The sequence below is a fragment of the Canis lupus genome, chromosome X (assembly GCF_011100685.1).
Source record: "Canis lupus familiaris isolate Mischka breed German Shepherd chromosome X, alternate assembly UU_Cfam_GSD_1.0, whole genome shotgun sequence".
Classification (NCBI taxonomy): Eukaryota; Metazoa; Chordata; class Mammalia; order Carnivora; family Canidae; genus Canis; species Canis lupus.
In genome coordinates, this window is record NC_049260.1 from 65,997,594 (window position 1) to 66,020,051 (window position 22,458).

Below are 22,458 nucleotides of genomic sequence, written 5' to 3' on the forward strand. Positions count from 1 at the left end.
CACATTGGAATATGGTTCATCCATAGTTAAAGCCCTTTCATACATAAAACCAAAATTTTGCTAGCTGCTTTCACCAATCTTCAGCTGTTGTATATTAAAAATATAAACTGATAGGCTAAATGTGATTTGTAAAATCCTATAAAGTTGAAGCCTATAGGTATAGAAAAATTGCTCTTTGTGCTACCTATGCTCACTTTGAAATGAACAACACACTCCTTACCTAAAGTCAGCTTAACACTGTCTGTTCCTTCTCTAGCTGCCTTATCATAAAGAGATAGCAAAACCGGCTTTGCTGCATGTCCCAGGCTGAAAATTAGGCCTTTTTGTTCCTCTGTCTATGGATTTTAAATGACAATACTTTTTTTTTTTAATGAATAGTTGGTTACAAAACAGGTGCCTTTTAAAAGATTTTATTTATGTATTTATGTATGTATGTATGTATGTATGTATGTATGTATGTATGTATTTGAGAGAGAAAGAGAAAGAGGCAGAGGGAAAGAGTTTGAGTGGGGGAGGGGCCAAGGGAGAGAGAAAAGCCGGCTCCCTGCTGAGCAGGGAGCTAGAAGTGAGGCTCTCACCCAGCACCCTAGGCTCATGACCTGAGCCAAAGGCAGATGCTTAATCAACTGAGCCACCCAGCCATCCCACAAACCACGTTTTTATCTTTTTTATAAAATGCCTTTCCTGAGAGTAGTATAAAGGTCATTAATAATATTAACTCATTTATTTAATTTCTATGCTTTTATAATGATGTTTAGAATTTTTGTTGTACTGGAGGGGAGAAGAAATGTGTGGGAAATATCAGAAAGGGAGACAGAACATAAAGACTGCTAACTCTGGGAAACGAACTAGGGGTGGTAGAAGGGGAGGAGGGCGGGGGGTGGGAGTGAATGGGTGACGGGCACTGGGGGTTATTCTGTACGTTAGTAAATTGAACACCAATAAAAAATAAATTTTTAAAAAAATTTTATACCAAGTACTATCATTTTGGCATTATTGAACTGAAATCTCCATTGTTTGACATGAACATATTTCTGTATATTCTCACCCCATACTCTACCATAGCCTATTATTAAACATTTTTTTCATTAAAAAATGGTGGTAAAATATACATAACATAAAATTTACTATATTGACCATTTTAAAGTGTAAAGCTCAATGGTAGGTACATATTGTTGTGCAATCAGTCTCCAGAACTATTTTCATCTTGTGAAACAAACTTTATAACCATTAAACAATAACTTCCCATTTCCCTCTTTGCTCAGTCCCTGGCAACCACCTTTCTAGTTACTTTCTCTATGATTTTGTTTAAGTTTTTATTTAAGTTCCAGTTGGTTAACATGCAGTGTAATATTAGTTTCAGGTATACAATTTAGTGATTTAACACTTCCATATAACACCTGGTGCTCACCACCAGTGCACTTCTTGATCTCCATCACATATTGAACCTATCCCCCTAACCACCTCCCTGCTTATAACCATCAGTTTGTTCTCTATAGTTAAGAGTCTGATTCTTGGTTTGCCTCTCTCTCTTTTTTGTCCCCTATGTTGATTTGTTTCCTTTCTATGATTTTGACTAAGCATATCATATACAGTATTTGTGTATTTATGCCTGTCTTCTTTCAATCAGCAACCAATGCTGTTGCATATGTCAGAACTTCCTTCCATTTTAAAGATAAATAATATTCTATTATATGGATATACCAGATTTGTTTATTCATTTATCTGTCCCTGGATAGATGTTGGTGTTGTGTACCTGCCATCTTTCGGCTATTGTAAATAATGCCACTATGAACATGAATGTGTAAATATCTCTTTGAGATCCTGATTTCATTTTGGGGACATAAAATCAAAGAATAATTGTTAGATCGTATGATAATTCTGTTTTTGATTTTTTGAGGATTTGCCATACTGTTTTCTATAATACCTATACCTTTTTACATTCCCACTAACAGTGTACAAGAGTTTCAATATCTATACTATTTCATATCCTCATGAACATTTATTTGTTGCATTTTTGACAGCAGTCATCCTAATGGGTACTTCTTTGGCAATTTTATATCCAGTATTTCATTAGAACAAGAACTGTCTACAAAACATTTTAGTGAAAGTGAACTGAAGATATGCTGAATTTTTACATGAAGCAAATCTATCACCAGTATATAGTGGAATATTTTTTAAAAGATTATATTTATTTTGAGAGAAAAAGAGAGAGTGTGCTTGTTCAGGGAGGGGAAGAGGCAGAAGAACAGAGAATCTCAAGCAGACTTCATGCTGAGCACAGAGCCCAACTTTGGGCTCGATCCCATAATCCTGAAATCATGACCTGAGTTGAAATCAAGAATCCAATGCTCAACCAACTGAGCCACACAGGCACCCCTATGGTGGAATATTTTTAACTTAGTTTTCAATATTGCTATAATAAACTCCATTAAAATTGGGAGGAAGATCCCCATTACTAATAGATACAGTATTTGAAGAAAAATAGTATTATCAGAAACATTTTTTTCACTGCAGAATCATATAAACTTTTCCTTTCTACAATTTTATTTTATTAGGAATTGGAAAATAATTGAGTCTATTTAATTTGTTTATAGGTTTTTGGAGGCCTATTTTCCTGTCACCTCCAATTGGCCAAGGAAAGAAAACTGAAGAACAAAATTTTGTACAACAAATTGATAACAGAGGTGGTGAGTATAGTCAATAGGAATTGCTTAATGATTTTATATAGTTTCTTTTTTAAAAAAATATTTTTTAATTTATTGATGAGAAACACAGAGAGAGGAAGAGACACAGGCAGAGGGAGAAGCAGGCTCCCTATGGGGAGCCCAATGTGGGACTTGAGCCCAGGACCCCAGGATCACTACCTGAACCAAAGGCAGATAAATACTCAACCACTGATCCATCCAGGTGCCCAGATTTTATATATTTTCTGTCAATATTTGGAAAAACTTAGGCTAAGATTTGTTAAATCAGGGATCCCCAAGGCAATATCCAGATACAGTCATTATCCAGGATGATTCACTGGACTCAGCATACAGTAGTACTCAAGGTTAAAATTTATTACAGCAAAAGATCACTCAATAAAATAAAATCAGCAATGAGAAAAGGCACATAAAGTGAAAACTAACAGAAACTAGGTACAAGGTTCCAAGGGTCCCTTCCCAGTGAAGTCATACAAGATTCATTTAATTCATCATGAGGTGATGACAAAATGTGTGAGATGTTGTCTATCAAGGAGGCTCATTGATTTTCAGTATGGAGAGCATTTTTGTTTTGTTTTGCTTTTGTTTGGAAAAACACTTTTACTAAAATATAATTCATCCAATCAGCTATACAATTCAGTGGCTTTAAGTATATTCATAGATATGTGTAATCATCACAGCAATCCCTTTTGGAAAGCTTTTATCACCATAAGCAGTAACCCTGTGCCTTGTAGTTTTCATCTTCCCACCCTTTCCATTTCCCCTAGCCCTAAGGGACCACTAACGTGCTTTCTGTCTCTGTAGATTTCACTATCCTGGACTTTTTATATGAGTGGAATAATATAATATATGGCCCTTTGTGACTGCATTTATTCAGTTAGTATAATGCTTTCAAGGTTAATCCATATTGTATCATGTGTTCATTTGTCTTAAATATATGCATAGAGAGTAATTGCTGAATCACATGGTTACTCCACAGTTAATTGCTTGAGGAACTGCCAATCTGTTTTCCAAAGTGACAACATAATTTTATACTACCACCATCATTTTATGAGGATTTCTATTTCTGCACATCCTTGTAAACGCTTTTGTTATCTGACTTTTTAAAAATTTTTATTTATTTATTTACTTACTTATTTAGAGTATGCATTAGCCTGGGGAGGGGCAGAGGGAGAGGGAGAGAGAGCATCTCAAGCAGACTCTGTACTGATTGCAGAGCCAGACCCGGGGCTTGATCTCACAACCTTGAGATCATGACTTAAGCTGAAATCAAGGATTTGATGCTTAACCAACTGAGCCACCCAGGTGCCACTGACTTTTTTATTTTAGACATTCCAGTGGATGTGAAATGTTACTTCGTTGATGATTTTTAATTATATTTCCCCAATGACTAATCATGTTAACATATTTTATGTGCTTTTTGACCATTGTATATCTTCCTTGGATAAATGTCTATTCAGATTCTCTTTTATATTCTTTTATTTTTATTATTTTTGTTACTGAGTTATAATAGTTCTTTATATATACTGATTACATGATTTTTTATCAGTTATATAATTTGCAAATATGTTATACCACTCTATGGATTGTCTTTTATTTTTTATGATGTCCTTTGCAATAGAAAACTTTTAAAATCTAATGTGGTCCAAACTGTCTGTTATTTCCTTTTCTTGTTCATAATTTGGATGTCATATCTAAGAATCATTTGCCAAATCTAATATTTGCAAAGATTTACAGCTATATTGCTTTCTAAAAATTTTATTCTTACATTTAGCTGTTTGATGCATTTGAGTTAGCTTTTTTCTGTATTGTGTGATTTCAGGGAACAATTAATTCTTTTGCTTGTGATTGTCCAGTTGACCCAATACCACTTGTTGAAGAGACAATAATAATACACTATGTTAATTAATTGAATTTAAATTTAAAAACTAAATTTAAACATAAATAAGATAAAATAATAAAGTTGTCTCCTTTCATGTAAATATTGTCTTTTTTCAAAGTTAATGTCATGAATATCATTGTTTCAAGCTATCTATTAGCAATTATTATTATTATAATTGTCACTTTAAGAATTTGTCATAATCTTCCTGTGTCAATAGTTTCTTTTCATAACTATGTTCCATAATTATATTAAAATAAATATCACTTTTAGTAACAACATTTTTTATGATACATATGCTTTATTTTCACTCTACAAAATATTGTGGGAAATACAGATATTGAACTTCTTGGAATTATAATTGGTGTTAAACCTATATATATATAAATATATATATATACACATATATACATATATATACACATACATATATATATACATATATATACACATATATATATACATATATATATATATATATACACATTTAAAAGGCTTAAAATTTAGTTCCTGTAATTAAACAATCATGTTCTTCCTAACTTTCAGAAAATTAGGAGAATTAGGATTCTTGGGTGCCTCAGTGATTTAGTGTCTGCCTTCAGCTCAGGGTGTGATCTGGGGTCCAGGGATCAAATCCCACATCGGGCTCCCTTGTGAGGAGTCTGCTTTTCTCTCTGCCTATGTCTCTCCCTCTCTCTGTGTGTCTTTCAGGAATAAATAAATAAAATCTTAAAAAAAGAAGAAAATTAGGAAAATTAACATAATAGTGCAAAATTGGCTGCTAGTCACTAGGTTTATATGTAAGATTCAAGAGGGGAAAAAGACTAGCACAACAATCTCAACAATATTATATTCTTCTATATTGAGAAGGTAGAAATATCTAACATTTATATAGTATCTCATTTAACCCACACAACAACTTTACAGTAGTTATAATTGTTTTCAAGGTGAAGGAACTATGGCTTGTGAATGTTGTATAACTTGCCCAAATCATATCACTAATACTGACAAAACCAGATTCTCAAACATAGGCTGTTGACTGAAAACCAATGTTCATTCTTACACACACTATATTGAGTTCTCTAAATCACATAGAAACCACTATTCTGCTCTGATAATATCAAGAAGATTCTACTTTATTGTCATTTATTCATTTTGTCTCCTCCTCTAAGAGTCATAAAAAGAGTAAAAGGCTTTAGATTATTTCTTTTTAAAATTTTATTGTATTTAAATACAATTAACATACAGAGTAGCATTGGTTTCGGGGTGGAGTTCAGTTTTTCACCCATTACTAACATCCAGTGCTCATTAGGTCACTTGCCCTCCTTAATGCCCATGGCCCAGTTACCCCAACCCCATGCCAACTTCCCCTCCAGCAAGCCTCAGGTTGTTTCCCATGGTTAAGGGGATTTTATGGATTGTTTCCCTCTCTGGTTACATTTTTTTAAATTTTTCCCTCCCTTCCCCTATGATATTCTGTTTTGTTTCTTAAATTCCACGTGTGAATGAGATCATATGATAATTGTCTTTCTCTGAACTATTTTGCTTACATAATATCCTCTAGTTCCATTTATACTGCTAAAATGGTAAGGTTTTGTTCTTTTGGATGGCTGAGTAATAATTCTCTGTGTCTCTTGTGAATAAATAAATAAAACCTTTAAAAATGGGATCCCTGGATGGCGCAGCGGTTTGGCGCCTGCCTTTGGCCCAGGGCGCGATCCTGGAGATCCGGGATCGAATCCCACGTCGGGCTCCCGGTGCATGGAGCCTGCTTCTCCCTCTGCCTGTGTCTCTGCCTCTCTCTCTCACTGTGTGCCTATCATGAATAAAAAAAAAAAAAAAAAAAAAAAAAAAATTAAAAAAAAAAAAGTTTAACAAGGAAACATGGAACATTAACATGGAAAAAATCTTCAAGTAATTAAATACATGTTTGAAAAAAAAAATAAATAAAACCTTTAAAAATATTTATTTTAAAAAATGCTGGCCTCATAGAATGACTTTGGAAGTTTTCCTTCCATTTCTATTTTTTAAAATAGCTTCAGAAGAATAGGTATTAATTCTTCTGGTAGAATATTCATGGGAAGTCATCCAGCCCTGGACTCTTGTTGGTAGATTTTTTATTACTGTTTCAAATTCCCTGCTGATTATGGATCGGTTCAAGTTTTCTATTACTTTTATTTCAGTTTTGGTAGTTTATATATTTCTAGGAATGCATCCATTTCTTCCATATTACCTAATTTGCTGGAATATAGTTGTTCATAATATGTTCTTATAATTGTTTATATTTCATTGGTCTTATAATTGTATTCTTTCAGTCTGGATTATCTCTCCTCTTTTATTTCATTATTTTATTTATCTTTTCCCTTTTATTTTTGATAACTCTGGCTAGTGGTTTATTGATCTTATTAATTCTTCCAAAAAAAACACCTCCTAGTTTCATTTATCTGTTCTACTCTTCTGTTGGTTCTATTTCATTGATTTCTGCTCTCATCTTTATTATTTATCTTAGCCTGCTGGATTTAAGCTTTATTTGCTGTTCTTTTTCCAGCTCCTTTAGGTATAAAGTTAACTTGTGTTAAAACTTTTGTTTCTTGAGAAAGGCCTATATTATCCTATACTTCCCTCTTAGGTCCGCCTTTGCTCCATCCCAAAATTCTGAACTGTTATATTTTCATTTTCATTTTGCTTCCATGAATTTTTTAATCCTTTAATTGTCTTGTTGACCCATTCATTCTTTAGTAGGATAGTCTTTAACCTCCATGTATTTGTATTCCTTCCAAATTTTCTCTCATGATTGAGATCAAGTTTTTTTTTTTCCTGACATTTCTTTTTTATTTTTAAATTTAAGTATAGCAGACATACAAAATTATATTGATTTCAGGGGTACAGCATAGTGATTTGACAATTAGATATGTCATGATATGTTCACCTTGATAAGTGTAGTTACCCTCTGTCACCAAAGTTAGTACAATATTACTATATTCTCTGTGAAGTACTTTTTATCCCTGTGACTTATTTTATAAATGCAAGTCAGAACCTCTTAAACCCCTTCACCTGTTTTACCCTACATCCCTTTACCCTCTCCCTGTCTGGCGATTACCAGTTTATTCTCTGTATTTATGAGTCTGTTTCTATTTTACTCATTTGTTTTGTTTTTTTAGATTCCACAAAGAAGTGAAATCATATGGTATTTGACTTTTTCTGTCTGACTTATTTTACTTAGCACAATGCCCTCTGGGTCCATCCATATTATCATAAATGGTGAAGTCTTTCTTCTCTACAGCTGAGTGATAATCCTGTGTGAAAGTGTTTAAGCCACATCTTCATTATCCATTCATCTACTGATGGACACTTGAGTTGCTCCCATACCTTGGCCATTGTAAATAATGCTGCAGTAAACATGGAGGGTACATATATCTTTTTGACTTAGTATTTTCATTTTATTTGAATAAATACCCAGCATTGAGATGGCTGAATCACATGGTATTTCTACTTTTAGTTTTTTGAGGAACTTTCTTTTTTTATTCATTTATTTATTTTTGTCTTTTTATCTTTTTTTATTGGAGTTCAATTTGGCAACATATAGCATAACACCCAGTGCTCATCCCAAGTGCCCCCCTCAGTGTCTGTCATCCAGTCACCCCATCCCCCTGCCCACCTCCCTTTCCACTACCCCTTGTTCGTTTCCCAGAGTTAGGTGTCTCTCATGTTTTGTCACCCTCAGTGATATTTTCACTCATTTTCTCTCCTTTCCCCTTTATTCCCTTTCACCAAGTTTTAAAGCAATGTCTGTAAATATGCAGGGAATAATCCCTATCTTTTGGCATCAGTTAAAAGCTGATTTGTGACACAGTATGTCATCTGTTCTGGAGAATGTTCCATGTGCACTTGAGAAAAATGGGTATTCTGCTTTAGGATGAAATGCTCTGAATATATCTGCTAAGTCTATCTGGTGCAGTGTGTCATTGAAAGCCCTTCTTTCCTCATTGATATTTTAGATAAATTATCTATCCATTGCTGTGAGTGGGGTGTTAAAGTCCCCTAGTGTTATTGTATTATTATCAATGCTGTTCTTTAATTTTGTTATCAATGTTTTTATATAATTGGTTGCTCCCATGTCAGGGGCATAAATATTTACAGTTGTTAGGTCTTGTTGGATAGACCATTTAAGTATGATGTAGTATCCCTCTTCATCTCTTAGTACAGTCTTTGATTTAAGATCTACTTTGTCTGATATAAGGATTGCTACCCCTGCTTTCTTTTAATTTCCATTAGCATGATAAAGGAGACTCCACTCCCTCACTTTCAATCTGGAGAGGTCTTTGGGGCTTAAACGAATCTCTTGTAGACAACATATGGATAGGTCTTATTTTTTATCCAATCTGATACACTGTGCTTTTTGATTGGAGCATTTAGTCCATTTGCATTAAGACTGATATTGAAAGATATGAATTTAATGCCACTGTGTTACCTGTAAAGTCACTGCTTCTGTAGATTGTCTCTGTTCCTTTCTGGTCTTTGTTACATTTGGGCTCTCTCTTCACACAAAGGATCCCCTTTAATATTTCTTGCCGTAGTGATTTAGTGATCACCAATTCTTTTCATTTCTATTTGTCCTGGAAGCTCTTTATCTCTCCTTCTATTCTGGATAACATATTTTTGGCTGCATATGTTTCTCATTTAGCACCTTGAATATATCATGCCAGTCCTTTCTGGCTTGCCAGGTCTCCGTGGATAGGTCTGCTGCCAGCCTTGTTTCTACCCTTATAGGTTAAGGACCTCTTATCTCAAACTGTTTTCAGGATTTTCTCTTTATCTCTGAAATTTGCAAGCTTCACTATTATGTGGGTTGTTGACCTATTTTTAATGACTATGAGAGGCGTTCTCTATGCCTCCTGGACTTGAATGCTTATTCCCTTCACCGAATTTGGGAAGTTCTCAGCTATCATTTGTTCATATAAACTTTCTACCCCTCTCTTTCTTCATCTTCTGTGACCCCTATTATTCAAATATTATTGCATTTTAAGGTATCCCTGTTTTTTTCAAAGCCTCTCTTCATGATCCAGCATTTGTTTTTTTGTCTTTTCCTCAGATACCTTACTTTCCATCATTTTGTCTTATAGCACCGTTCTAGCCTCAAAAAGCCATCATACTTGTGCACACAGAGGCTAGAGTTTATCAGCTTGGTGGTTATCAGCCATCTTCACTTGACTCAGTTCCCTACTCTCCTTTGTCCCAGAAAAGCCATCACAGAGGCTTGAATCTATTGTGACAGACAGCAAAGAGTGATGGCTAGGTTATCTGCTACCTGCTCCAGTATCTATGCTCTGCTCAGTCAGTCCCAGAAAAAAACTAGATTATTTCTGATAGAGATCTCCACCATATACCTTATGCATTCTGTGCTGTAGCCACACTGAAAGTGTAAGTACAGATAATCATGTAGAAATAAATGGATGATTATAGATGCTCATATAGAAACTCTATACGAATATATCTATTTGCTTTTGGAAATCAGAGATACATCTTCAGGCTTATTAAGTGAGAGATACTTTCTTGTTTATAATTTTTTTACCAAGTGATTTCTCTCATATTTTGAATTTAAGAAACGGATTAGGTGAACTTAGGGGAAGGGGGGGAAAAGAGAGGGAGGCAAATCATAAGAGACTCTTAACTATAGAGAACAAACTGAGGGTTGAGGGAGGGGAGGTGGGTAGGGGGATGGGCTAAATGGGTGATGTGTATTAAAGAAGGCACTTGTTTTGTTGAGCACTGGATGTTAAATGGAAGTGATGAATTGCTTAATTCTACTCCTGACACCAATATTACACTATATGTTAACTAACTAGAATTTAAATACAAACTTGAAATTAAAAAAAAAACATCTTGGTTATAATTTAAGTTCTCTATCTCTGTGCAACAGCTAGTACTACTATCTGATTTTCATTTCACTCTTAGTGTTGTGCCTTACTCCTGACCACATGATAAGATTTTAATCAATTTGGTGATACTACTCTTATTCCTGATATGACTTTTTTCAAAGTGTTATCTTTTTATTTAGTTTAAGAACCTTGTATACCTTGAATGCCTATAAACTTCCCATTTGTTTTATAGCCAGATTGTTTGTAACTGTTTTAGTATATTCCATTATTATCTTGAATGTGAGTGAGTTTAACAAACAGTCAAATTACATCATCCTTTTGTTTCTGTCAGGCTTTAGTCTTTGTCACTAATGATAATAATAGCACTGTATAAATAAAATATATGATACATGATGCTATTGAAGACCAGAGCCATTAAAAATAATAGTTATCACCTTTCAATATTTACTGACACTTGGCTTGGGATAGAAAATTTATAGTTGTCTTTCTAGTATTTGCTATAAAAATAAGGTAAACGCTATCAAGATCTCATGTCTTTTGCATTATGTGTACACCACTAAATGCTATCATGTTATCAAAAGCAACATAATGACTTTATATATTTATAAGAATATGAGCTCCTTTCTTATAAATCTGTGAGGGCTATATAGTAAAAAAAAAACTTCATTGTCACAGATAGCATACCTTATTGAATACTTTTCAGAATGTAAAGTTTTTCTTTTATAAATTCCTAAAGATTATTCATATGCAATTAAAAATTATCTTAAGGATTCTATATGTCCTTAAAGGAAATTTTATGAAAAGACATATCTCCTTCTCTCTAAAAAGTCAGTATCAATCTCTAAGTGGAAACTACCACCCAGCATTCTTTGACTCTTTCTCAAGTGTGATTTTGTGTTTGGTGCTAAAATGTAAGAAAAATGTCCTTAGGACCTTGAGGAAATGATAGAAGGGGGTCTTCTGTTTTTAAAATTAAGTCATTTTTTATTTTTGTTTTATTTCTGCCTATTTACCTGACATGTCAAGCCAAAGAATTTTTTTGTCTCTAAACATGGAGATTGTATAAATTATAGGTATTACATTCCAGGAAATAATAAATTGCTAGTATTTCTAGAAGCAAAATGAAAAAAAAATAATATAGATCTCTGGTAGCCAAACTTTGTTAAGCAAGTTTTATTTTGGCCACATAATGCCAGTGAATTCCCATCAATAAGCTATCTCCTAAAGAATAAGCTCTTTGAATCTTAACAGCATAGAAATATAAGTTAAATGACCATATTTCATTTTTTATATCTTAATAAGCTCAAGAGGACACCTTCTTGAGCAAAGAATTAGGAACATGACCTCCTTTTGAAATATCAAATAACAATAATCTTTTGAAGGAAAATGGTATTTTTTTCCTTTGCATAGATTTGTTTTGTAATGTGAATGTCAAAGTAAAACTTTGTGATTTTTTTTCATTATTCTTGTTCATGTTTTATTCTTCTTTTTCTACCAGTTTCCAGAATTCAACTTGTAAGATATCTGAGTGATGACAAGATTGTAAGATTTAAAGAGGTATCTCCAAGGCTCAGTGACAATCAAAAATCACAGAAAAAGTTAAAGGAAAAGCACAGTCACAGCCTTTCTCCAAACCCAAACACATTCATGGATAATAAGTATCACAGAAATACCAGGCACAAAATTTCCATATGTAAAATTCGTTGCAGGGACTATAGATTCTCACAAAGTTTTCAGAGTTCCCAGTCTCAAATGAATCCTATTCCTCTTCTAAAGGCTGAGGATTATACCTCTGAAGTCTTAACACCTGCCTGCCATCCTATATCCATGAGCCCTTGGCCTACTGCACACCCCAAGACTCAGAGAAATATCACATATTCTTTGGATGCTGGAGCTCCTATATGTTCCAAATGTTCCATGGAAATCAATAATTCTCCCTTTCATAAATGTCTTGTAAATTCTGATGATGATTCAGACCCTGACTCTAGTTTACATCTCCAAATTCCCTTGGATTCTAAATATTCTCTGAGCCCCAAATCTGTTAGACATCATAAGACTTCTCGGAATAGCCCTTTATCACGATCCCTGGATCCTAAGCATCCTGTGGGCATCCACTGTCCTTTACACCGAGAGGATTCTAAGTATTCCTTGGGCTCAACTTCTTATTTACATTGTGAAAGTTGCTCAGCTCTTCAAAGTCTCATAGGCTCTACTGTTACCAGTACCTTTCCCATGAATCCTCAAAATACGACGGGCCACCATTGTACCCCTGGCTCAAACAATGATATCAACACCAGCAATGTTCCTGGCCTTGAAAATGAAGGCAAGTTTAACCTTACTGCTAGCCTTGAAAATGAAGGCAAGTTTAACCTTACTGCTAAACTTGAAAATGAGGCCAATCCTGACAGTGAAACTAAATTGATCAGTGCTAGAAATCTCAAAGATAAGGCCAATGCCAAAGAGAAGCTTCTTCTCAAAGATGAGATAGACCATGAAGATGAGACAGACTCTGAAGATGAAAAGGATTCTGAAGATGAAACAGACTCTGAGGATGACAACAACACCAAAGATAAGAAAGATCCCAAAGATAAGTCTGACCCTGATGACAGTGATCCCAAAGATAGCAATGCTGGAAATGATGCAGAAACAAACAATGGATCTGATCCTAGTGGTGGTGCTGACCCTCCAAATGGAGCTGATTCCAATAGTGATGGTGGTTCTAACAATGGAACTGACTCCAACGGCAAACCTGACTCTAACATTGATAATGCCAATAACAATGATGCTAACTCCAAATATAGCGCTGATTCTGATGGGGAAGAACACACCAATAATTCAGACAATACCTCTGGCCTAGACAGTGGTGTTGATCAGGACTGTACTGCTAACTCCAACAATGGCACTAATACAAACTACACCTCTGAGCTCCAAAATGGAACTTGCCTGGACTACTCTTCTGATTCCAATAATGGTGCTGGCCCCAAAAATAGACTTGGCTCTAAAATCAATAGATCTGGTCTCCAAAACAATGGCCCTGACCCCCAAAATTTCAGATCAGGCCCCAACATCCCAGAGCCCATCAACAATGGTTCTGGCCCCAACATCAGTTGTCCTGCTTCCAACAACAATAGTCTCAGCCCCAATAACAATGTTCCTGGCCTTAAAATAGACTCTGACTCTAACTATAATGTCAGGCCTAGTAATGCTATAAGCCACAATATTGCTGTTAGTTCTAACAAGTATGCTGACTCCAAGTGTGATACAAAACCCACCATTGTTACTGACCACAATTATGGAGCTGTCCCTAACTGTGACTCAGATCTTGACTGTATCTCAAGATTTACCCATGCAATAGGCTCTAGCCTTCTATTCAAGTCCAACTATAATGCCAGAAACAGTTATGCTGTCAGACCCAGCTCTACAGTTACCACTGTCAATGTCACTGACACTAGTTATACAACTAGTTGTAGTGGTGCTATTAGCCCTAGCTATACTGCTGGCACCAGATGTAAATCAGGCACTAACTATGACCCTAGGTTAACTCATGTCTTTGTATCCAACTTTGTATCCAACCCCAATTATGATGCCACAAATATCCATAATTTATATAATTCTAATACCGTAAATATTAACAATCTCTCTGAGCCTGAATTGGAAATCAGTACCAGTTCCTACATTGCTAAAATTGTTCATGGTAACTCCCCCACTTTTGCTGCTAGCACAAAATATACTTCCACTCCTGAAAATTTGACCACCTCTGAATTTTCTGACCCATCTAAGCTTGGTATAAACTCCACAGTTTTTGATAACCACAAATTTGGTGCCAGCCTCAATGACTTTGCTGGCTCTGTGGATTCTGCTAGCCTTAAGCATATCACTGAATCCAAGGATGTCCTTGATGCCAAGGAATCTGGCTTTATAAAAGATTTCTTCAGGGTCCAGAATCCCATTGGTACCAAGGATCCTACCAACTTAAACTTTTACTCCAATTCAAATATTCCACTCCCTAGTTTTGACATTATAATAGAAGCTGAACCACCAAATGTTGTGAAGTTTGCTCTATCATCAGGTGCTGTGAATCAATTTTTTAAGGTAAGTTTATATAAATGTAGACTTTAAATATCTTCTCCATTTCTTATAATTCAGAGTGTTAGGTCACTGAACAGGACCAAATAACTTCTTTGTAAAAATTTACTTGAATATGCAAACCATGGAAGAGAAGAGACAAGATGTCCAGTATTACTTCTTTTTTGACCCCAGCAGCTTGCAACAAGGTTTTCCATTTGAAAGATTCATCTGCCATACAGCTGATAAATAGAAAAATGGCATTTATTGCACCATGGCTGGCTCATTTACTACCTCCATCAAAGGTACAATGGCCAAGTGTTGGTTTCTTCCATCTATTTGCAGAGAGAGTAAAGTTAAACAAGCCTCAAATCCAATGAATTAAGACATTTGAAATTACTATCTCCAAAACTCCCATTTTATAAGGAAGCTGGCAAAAACAGCTATAGCCATTATATTCTAATTTCTGATTTAAATAAATAGAATTTTAATTTGTTTGGTGACCTAATAGTAAGGAACAAAGAACCCTAAACTCTTTCTACTTTTGCCTTAAAATTTACATTTTCTTATTTCTCCTGAAAATGAGTAAAATTGTATTTTTAATTAGTCTTTATCAAGTGTTTCTTCTAGCACTCTGAATTGCATGCACAAACTAAAATTTCTAAGTGCTTGGAAGACTATTTTTGGCAGCAGCAAGTAATATTCATTTTGATGAAGCTTTACCAGCATACTGTCATTGAGACATAATTAAGTTGAATAATTAATATTGAATTTTAGTCTTGTTATTCTTCATTAGACATGGTAAACACATTCCATTTGGATTGTAGTATCTGTGTGGATAAATATGCATCTTGACAAAGTTATTTTTTTACTAGAATGTATAATTGATGTGTACCTTTTAAAATAAGGCATATAATCTTATAATCAAAATGAAAGTACAAAATTGGTATCTCTCTAATGCTTTTACTTTAATAGAGAACAATTTCATGATTTTCCCAAGAGAACCACCTCTCTGGAAACAGTTATAAACACCTAATATAGTTTTATAGCTCCACCATATGTAAATTTAAGGGTAATATCCAATTATAAGTAATAAAAATACCATTGCTAAGATACAAGCCTTAACATTAGAAAAAAAGAGACGTTTTCCCCAGTTGTTTTATACAAATGAACTTTTGCAATAGTATGAAAACTTAAAATATGATATGTTTTTGTATTGGATTTGGTGTTTTTGGATGAATGAAAATACATTATCATAAATTTTAGCTTACTAGTTAAGGAACACTTTGCAGTTTGAATTCTGGTATATAAGAACTATGTTTCCTAAGTTTGGGTATATAAAACATATGTTAATTTTAGATGAAAAAATCCTGTAAAGTAGTGCATTTCTGTTCTCCCAAAACAATCAAACTTTTCAAATGGAGAGTACACAAACAAAGCATTCTTCCAGAAGAATGGATGATTACCTTCTCTCAGAGCTTTGGTATTTCCACATTTTCCTGGTTTATTACATCCTTGTCCATATTTCCATCACAAATAACTACAATAGGGATAACAAGATACTTTCCCCATTAAAAAATTTAAGGAGAGAAAAAAAAATTTAAGGAGAGAAGCTCACTTTAAAAGGAATAAAACTTTTCTACTAACCACAAATGAACCAACCAACCAACTTAACATCGGAATATGAAGTCAAGCCATTTGTATCCTATTCATTCATTATTTCAATAGGCACTTAGTAATTAAACAGTGTAGAAGGCTCAAAAATATGCAAAGTAAAAACATAGTGTCCTTTAAAGTGTTTTTAGCCTACTTATCCTAATAGGAAAACAGATGCCTATTTAAGGAGAGAAACTATGTGAAGACAAATAAAATGACATTTCACTCATTTATAGAATGATTAGGTATCATTTTGGTTGTTTATATCACATGTCATCAATGTATTGGCGTAGTTGGAAATATGTGTGTATTAATTATTATACTGTGTTGCACTTTTCAGAAATAACCAAACAAGACCATAACTCCTGAAATTATCTTCCTCTTTGTAAGGGTTAACATTGACTTCCATTACTGGTTTTAGAACTATATTACTAAAAGCCTGATACCATTTAATAAGTTATCAAGAAGTTATTTACAATTCTGAAGAAACAATATGATTCAATATAAAATAGATAAAAATAATATCCTACTTTTCTTAAACTTTGAAAATAGCTTTTATTTATAAAAAATTGCTCAAGGATTTAATTAGTTGAAGTACATGACATATTCCAATGTACTTAAAAAAAATTGGATTAGGGCCATTCAAAGAAGTGGTCATCTATGATTTGTGGTAGATTTCTTAAAAAAACAAAGATGATCCAGTAGTGATACTGAAGAAAATTTTCATATAGTATAGTCCATTATAACCAGAGTTTTATAAATATAGAGTTATATAGATCTTCTTAATGACAGATGCCTGAACATATCAACCAAATGTGTTATGCTTTTTACACCAAAGTTCCCTTAAATTAGTACCTCTAATAATTGTTCCAAAATTAACCAACAAAAATGCTTTTGTTTATAAATATCTTATATATTTGAGGAAGTCTACAGATAAGTCTTGGTTCAGGAGGGGCTAAATTTGTAGTATAATGTCATCAAAATGGATTAACTGAAGTGACCAGAAGTTTTCATATTTTCATCTCAAATGGTCTACCCAGTGTATCATTTCCTTTCTGATCATAAAGCCATTAAAATACATGAATAGTTTTAACTCTTCTGCTTAATATTCATTGAAATAAATCTTAGTTAAACCCAACTTTTAGGCATATTTAGCTATATAATACCCGCATACTCCAGATAATCAGTGATGTCCTGCCTTGTAGTTTCTTAATTAAATATGGATACAAATAGATAAACAGTTTTTCTCTTTCTAGCTTTTTAGGGATATGCTGTGTTTCGTTACAGTGGGAGACATGTTTTCTGGGGATTTTCAATCTAAGATACAATAAACCATCTACTTTCCAAATATACTGTCAACTTACTTAAGGTCTGTTCATTGTTAAACTGCTTTACTGAGATCATCTATGCACCAAGCCTTTCCATAAAGTCACTCCTTTATATATCAATTTGATCATATTTCTTTATAATAATGAAGTGGTTCCATGGTGTTCTATTGCTAGATTTGTTGTTAGATAAGATAGGGTCCTAAAAGTGTTTAATTGAAATACAGTGATATGAGTTGGAATCTCCTTTTGGAATGAATTAGTAAAAGATCTCAAATTGAATGTAACTAAATATTGAACAAATCAAAAAGTTCCTCTTGCTAACAAGGTGAACTGCCCATTGCTCTCTGAATAGTTTGGGAAAAAAACAACTGTTGGTTTATTAAAAGATCAAATTCTCAGACTGAATTCAGCCTTCTTCTTATATCTACACCATGTGTAGTTTTCTGAGCCAACCACAAATTTACAATGACCCAGGTGAGCAACCCAAAGGAAAACCAGTTACCGCAAGCTCAAAGTAAAGTCAGCTTTATTACTGCCTCTATTGCAGAAAATCTGTTCCAATGACCTTCTTTCTGTAGGAGTTTCAAAATTATATATTTTCCCTGATGCCTCAAGGGTATTTGGCCCAGCCCCCTTAAATGTAACCACAGGATCAACGATGAATCTTATCTGGGCAGATAGAGAAAAATAGACCAAATCAACTTGAGTCCAAAAATTGGTGGAGACTGAGGAGAACTTTATCACTCAACATCACAAATCTTCAATAATCGACTAAAGAGACATTTTGTTCTCAAAAGGATTTCATTAGATTTTCAAATCTCAGAAATGTTTGCTACAATGACACCAGTGCAGATACGGTGCATTCAACAGCTTGTAGGATCTGTCTCCCATGTTTTCCAGGTTTGAAAAAAACTGAGGCAGTTGTGTCTGAATTTATTTCATCATCTACTTGAGGGACAATTAGTAAACTACATTTTCCAAAATTTTTAAGTCTGAGTTTGGATGTATTAAGTATCAAATACAATAAATATGAAATGATTAAGTAAGGTATGAAATTTCAGTTTTTATCTCTCATGAGTGATGTCAACCAATCCACTTCTAAAGATACCTGGATTCATTAAGTGGAATGTTTATGGGATAAAAACTGCTGACCCAGTGTAATAGAGTCCCTCAATAAAATGAAGAATGTGGATAAGAAGGTAGCAGCAAGAGAGGATCATATTGGTGGTGAAGACAAAGAAAATAATGTTATATTGTGGAATTATAAACATGATTGCAGTGATCTTCACTTTTTATCATATTATTAAATCTTAATATGTTCTGGCTGGTCCAAGTCCATTTGTAAAAGAAAAATAATTCTTCTATACCATCCTTTGTACTTCCTGACCTGCCCCTATCTCATCACATACATGCACACGCACACACACAAAACTACAGACTTTTCAAAGTTTCAAATACCAAGAATAAGCACCCTGTATTAACAAATGCTCACTTATTCACCACCAGCTTCTGTTTTTCCCATTCTGAGGTCACTCTAACACCCTAATATACTAGCCCCATCTAGAAAGTAATCAAGTTGTCAAGCTAAGGGTATTCCCTGATTGCTTACTTTTGAAAGTTTATCTCCTAATATATCCACTACCACCTCATTTTTACCCTTTCACAGAGAACCTATACAAACACACACACACACACACACACACACACACACACACACACATGACTGATATCTTTTTCTGCTTTGGGATTACTTTGAGGACCATAACCATCTGAGCTTTTATGGTGATTTTAATAAGAAGATGATTTTTATTACAAATAACTGATTTTTCTGTTTTTTTAATAACTGATTTTTTAATAAGAACTTAAGAACAATCTGTTTGTTCATACTTACTATTTTGGAAAAACCTAAATAAAAAGATGGCCAACCAAGCAGCAAATGAAGTGGAAATAATAGAAGAAACAAGCACCAGCACCATTTTATTTCATCACATAAATATTATACCACAAATGGACACTGACCACAGCCAAGAAGCATAGTTAATCTTACCTGACTACATACAAATAGATAATGAGGAAAACCAAAATTTATTCTAGGCCCTGTAAAGACCATTTCTAGATAGTTGCAAAAGGCTCTGAATCAGAATAAGATTGCTAATTATGAGAGTTTTAAGGAAAAGGTCCAGAAAATTCAATTCTCAGTATGATAATTTTCATGACTTTATACTACTCTTGAATGTAGTTTACAAATGTAATATGATATGACATAACAAAAGATTAGTAATACATCAGTAGTGAAATTAGAAAACACATAAAAATAAACTTTCATGTAAATCTTCAGGCAGCCATTTCATAACCAACATTTAGTATTACTTACTATTTGACATGCATTCTTGAGTTTTACATGTAGTTGTTCATTTAAGCTTCTCAACAACTCTATGAAATTACATAATTTTCCTTTTAATCCTTATTTTACAGATAAAGGCTACGTTATATAGCCAAGTAACCTTTTTGTAATCACACAGTTACCAAGTGAAAAAGAATCAGAGCCTATAATAAAAAACTTAGTTTTTTATATATTGGAAATGAAATATAATTAAAGGTGTCAACTGTAGTAAATATTGTGTTAACCTAATGTTAGCAGATGGCTAGGTTACAAAATGAACACTACTGTGGTTCCATTTTAGTATTTTAAGAGATGTTATTATACTTATGATTATAAGGTGACCATAGTTTTTTGGGGGATGGGTTTGAAGCTTTCAAGGATCATGATATCTAATATTTCTATTAAATAATGTAAGGTAGCCTGAGGATAAAAATAGTTTTTTTCTTTCACTACAACTTTTAACTCCCAAGTTTCTTTTTATTCTGTTGTTGCAGCTCAACTTCCAGACAGGTAGCAGAAAAACCTTGACCCTTGATTAGTGAAAAGAATACCTTGAAACAGAAAAGATAAAGGCACAGACAAGAAGGTTTTGAGGATATGAGCAAACAACTTCAAAAATTGCAGACATCCCTGAGCAATGTTTATTATATTTTTATTCCTTATCTCCTCCCCATTACATGACCATGCCTTTATTGTCCATGGGACCAACAATGTTGCTTCATTAAGCCATGTGACAATTACCCCATTCATCTTATTTGCTTCTGACAGAATATGAAATTAGAAAAAGGACACATTGTGGTCCTTCTTAGCCATCATATAAAAATTATTTTGTATTGTTAATGACTAAAAAGTGCAGTCATATTTTTCAACCAATAATTCCCTCCATCTTTTGTGTAAGTCTCTGTCTCCAGAAGAAGATTATCTTAACTTTTAAGATACTTTATGACAGATGCTTGTAATATTGTGATGGTCACTCTATGTGTAATATCACCTACAATAAATTATTATTTTATTGCTAATGTTGTTTATTTTTGTTATTATGAACATGATACATATAATTAAAATAGTTAAGACATAATATTGCACAGTGTTTGCTTAATTTGCTATTTATCCCATTCAACATTGCTAACCTAGAAAAATTGATAACATATGTCATTTACCAAGAAGTTTTAGAGATAAGTGAATTGGAAGTAATAAAGCTATCTCTGGAGCTGCCATAAAACAAATCAAAAACTGATTTAGAGTTTTCATAGTTCATGGCAAAAGAGCTGAAAAATATAGTGAAATAATTAAAAGAAAATTGCATTTCTTTCCTTTGCAGTTAGAAACAGGGGCTGGGTTTCTAGGTGTACTTAAAAAACACCTTTTTGTAACTAATAATAACCAGACACACTTTGAGGACTATAGGACACATAGGCAATCAAGCCATGATGACCTACCAAACCTTTTTATAAGATCTCCTCTATTTGTCACCACTCTCTCTGTATGCTTATTTTTATTACTTAAATCCAGCCTTCTGCTACACCTAGGTGAGTCTCCCTACTTTTCCCTACATTGTCTTGCTTATATATATAGGTACCATATTCTTTTTGGTATCTTCCCTTATCTTGAAACCTTTCTCATTCAAGAAGTCGCAGACTTCAATAAACAATATTGCTCCTTCCATTATCAAGTTTCTATTCTTAAAGTAAGCTGATAAAGATCGTAGCACATTTGGGGAACCACACAGATCTTGACATGCATATAGTATTTGGTGTGACTGGGACCAAGAAGTGAGATTGAAAAAGTAAGGAGGGACTTTGTTTGCCATATTAGAATATTTAGGCCTTATCTCAGAGGTAATAGTAACCTTTAAAATATTTTAAGCATAGTAGCAGTTGTGACTGCACTTTAGAGAAATAACCAGCGGTGGTGTGGAGGGTGGATTTAAGGAGAAGACACAGAGGAAAAGAGGATAGAAAGACACCTTTTAAGACACAATTGTGGTAGTCCAGACTCTAATTCAAAAGATCTTCAAATAAAGCAGTAGGAAGAAAGAATGGAGAAGCTGAGATATATTTGAAAGCCATTAAGACAAAAATGGCTTTTTTTTGTAATTCAGTAATCACTGAATTATTTGACATGAGGAAAGAAAGTAAGAAATGTTAAGTTTAACCCCAGCTTTCTGATGTGGGGAGGTGGTGGTACCATTCACCAAATTGGAATATAAAGGAGAATGGAAGAGTGGTGGTGGTGGTGATTCCAGTTTATGACAAATTAAGATGGAGATTCCTGAGTAACATTTAGGTGCTGATGTCCAAAATCATCTAAGATGAGCCCTGACCTTTAATATACTTAAGATATAGAAGAAAAAACCCATAATGTTTATTGAACTTGTATTTATATTTAGGGTTAGCAGTTGTATAAAGCATTATCAATATTTGATCTTAATTACCCTTTAGAGTCATCATCACATGTAATAGCAGCTTTGTTGTACATAAAAATAAGGAAACAAATGTTCAAAAAGACAAAACATGTTGTTCAAAGGTACAGATACAATTAGAAGAAGTTGAAACTGGAACAC

At 33.8% G+C, this 22,458-nt stretch overlaps 1 protein-coding gene across 4 annotated transcripts in view; it reads left to right on the plus strand.

The window, feature by feature from the left end:
- Positions 1–20,914, plus strand: part of LOC100685327 — a 290,042-nt gene extending 269,128 nt beyond the window's left edge. Inside the window, exons 12-16 of one of the 4 annotated variants that reach the window (XR_005386378.1) lie at positions 2,598–2,690; positions 11,962–13,434; positions 14,610–14,833; positions 17,441–17,553; positions 20,390–20,400. Coding sequence is in view for 3 of the 4 variants with exons in the window: in XM_038587794.1 (XP_038443722.1) it covers positions 2,598–2,690; positions 11,962–14,555; positions 17,472–17,552 (2,768 nt within the window). In the remaining variant the exon portion in view is untranslated. Of the gene's footprint in view, positions 1–2,597; positions 2,691–11,961; positions 14,556–14,609; positions 14,834–17,440; positions 17,554–20,389 lie in introns of all 4 variants that reach the window. The other 3 variants (XM_038587795.1, XM_038587794.1, XM_038587796.1) reach the window with 3 other exon arrangements.
- Positions 20,915–22,458: the final 1,544 nt, after the last annotated feature.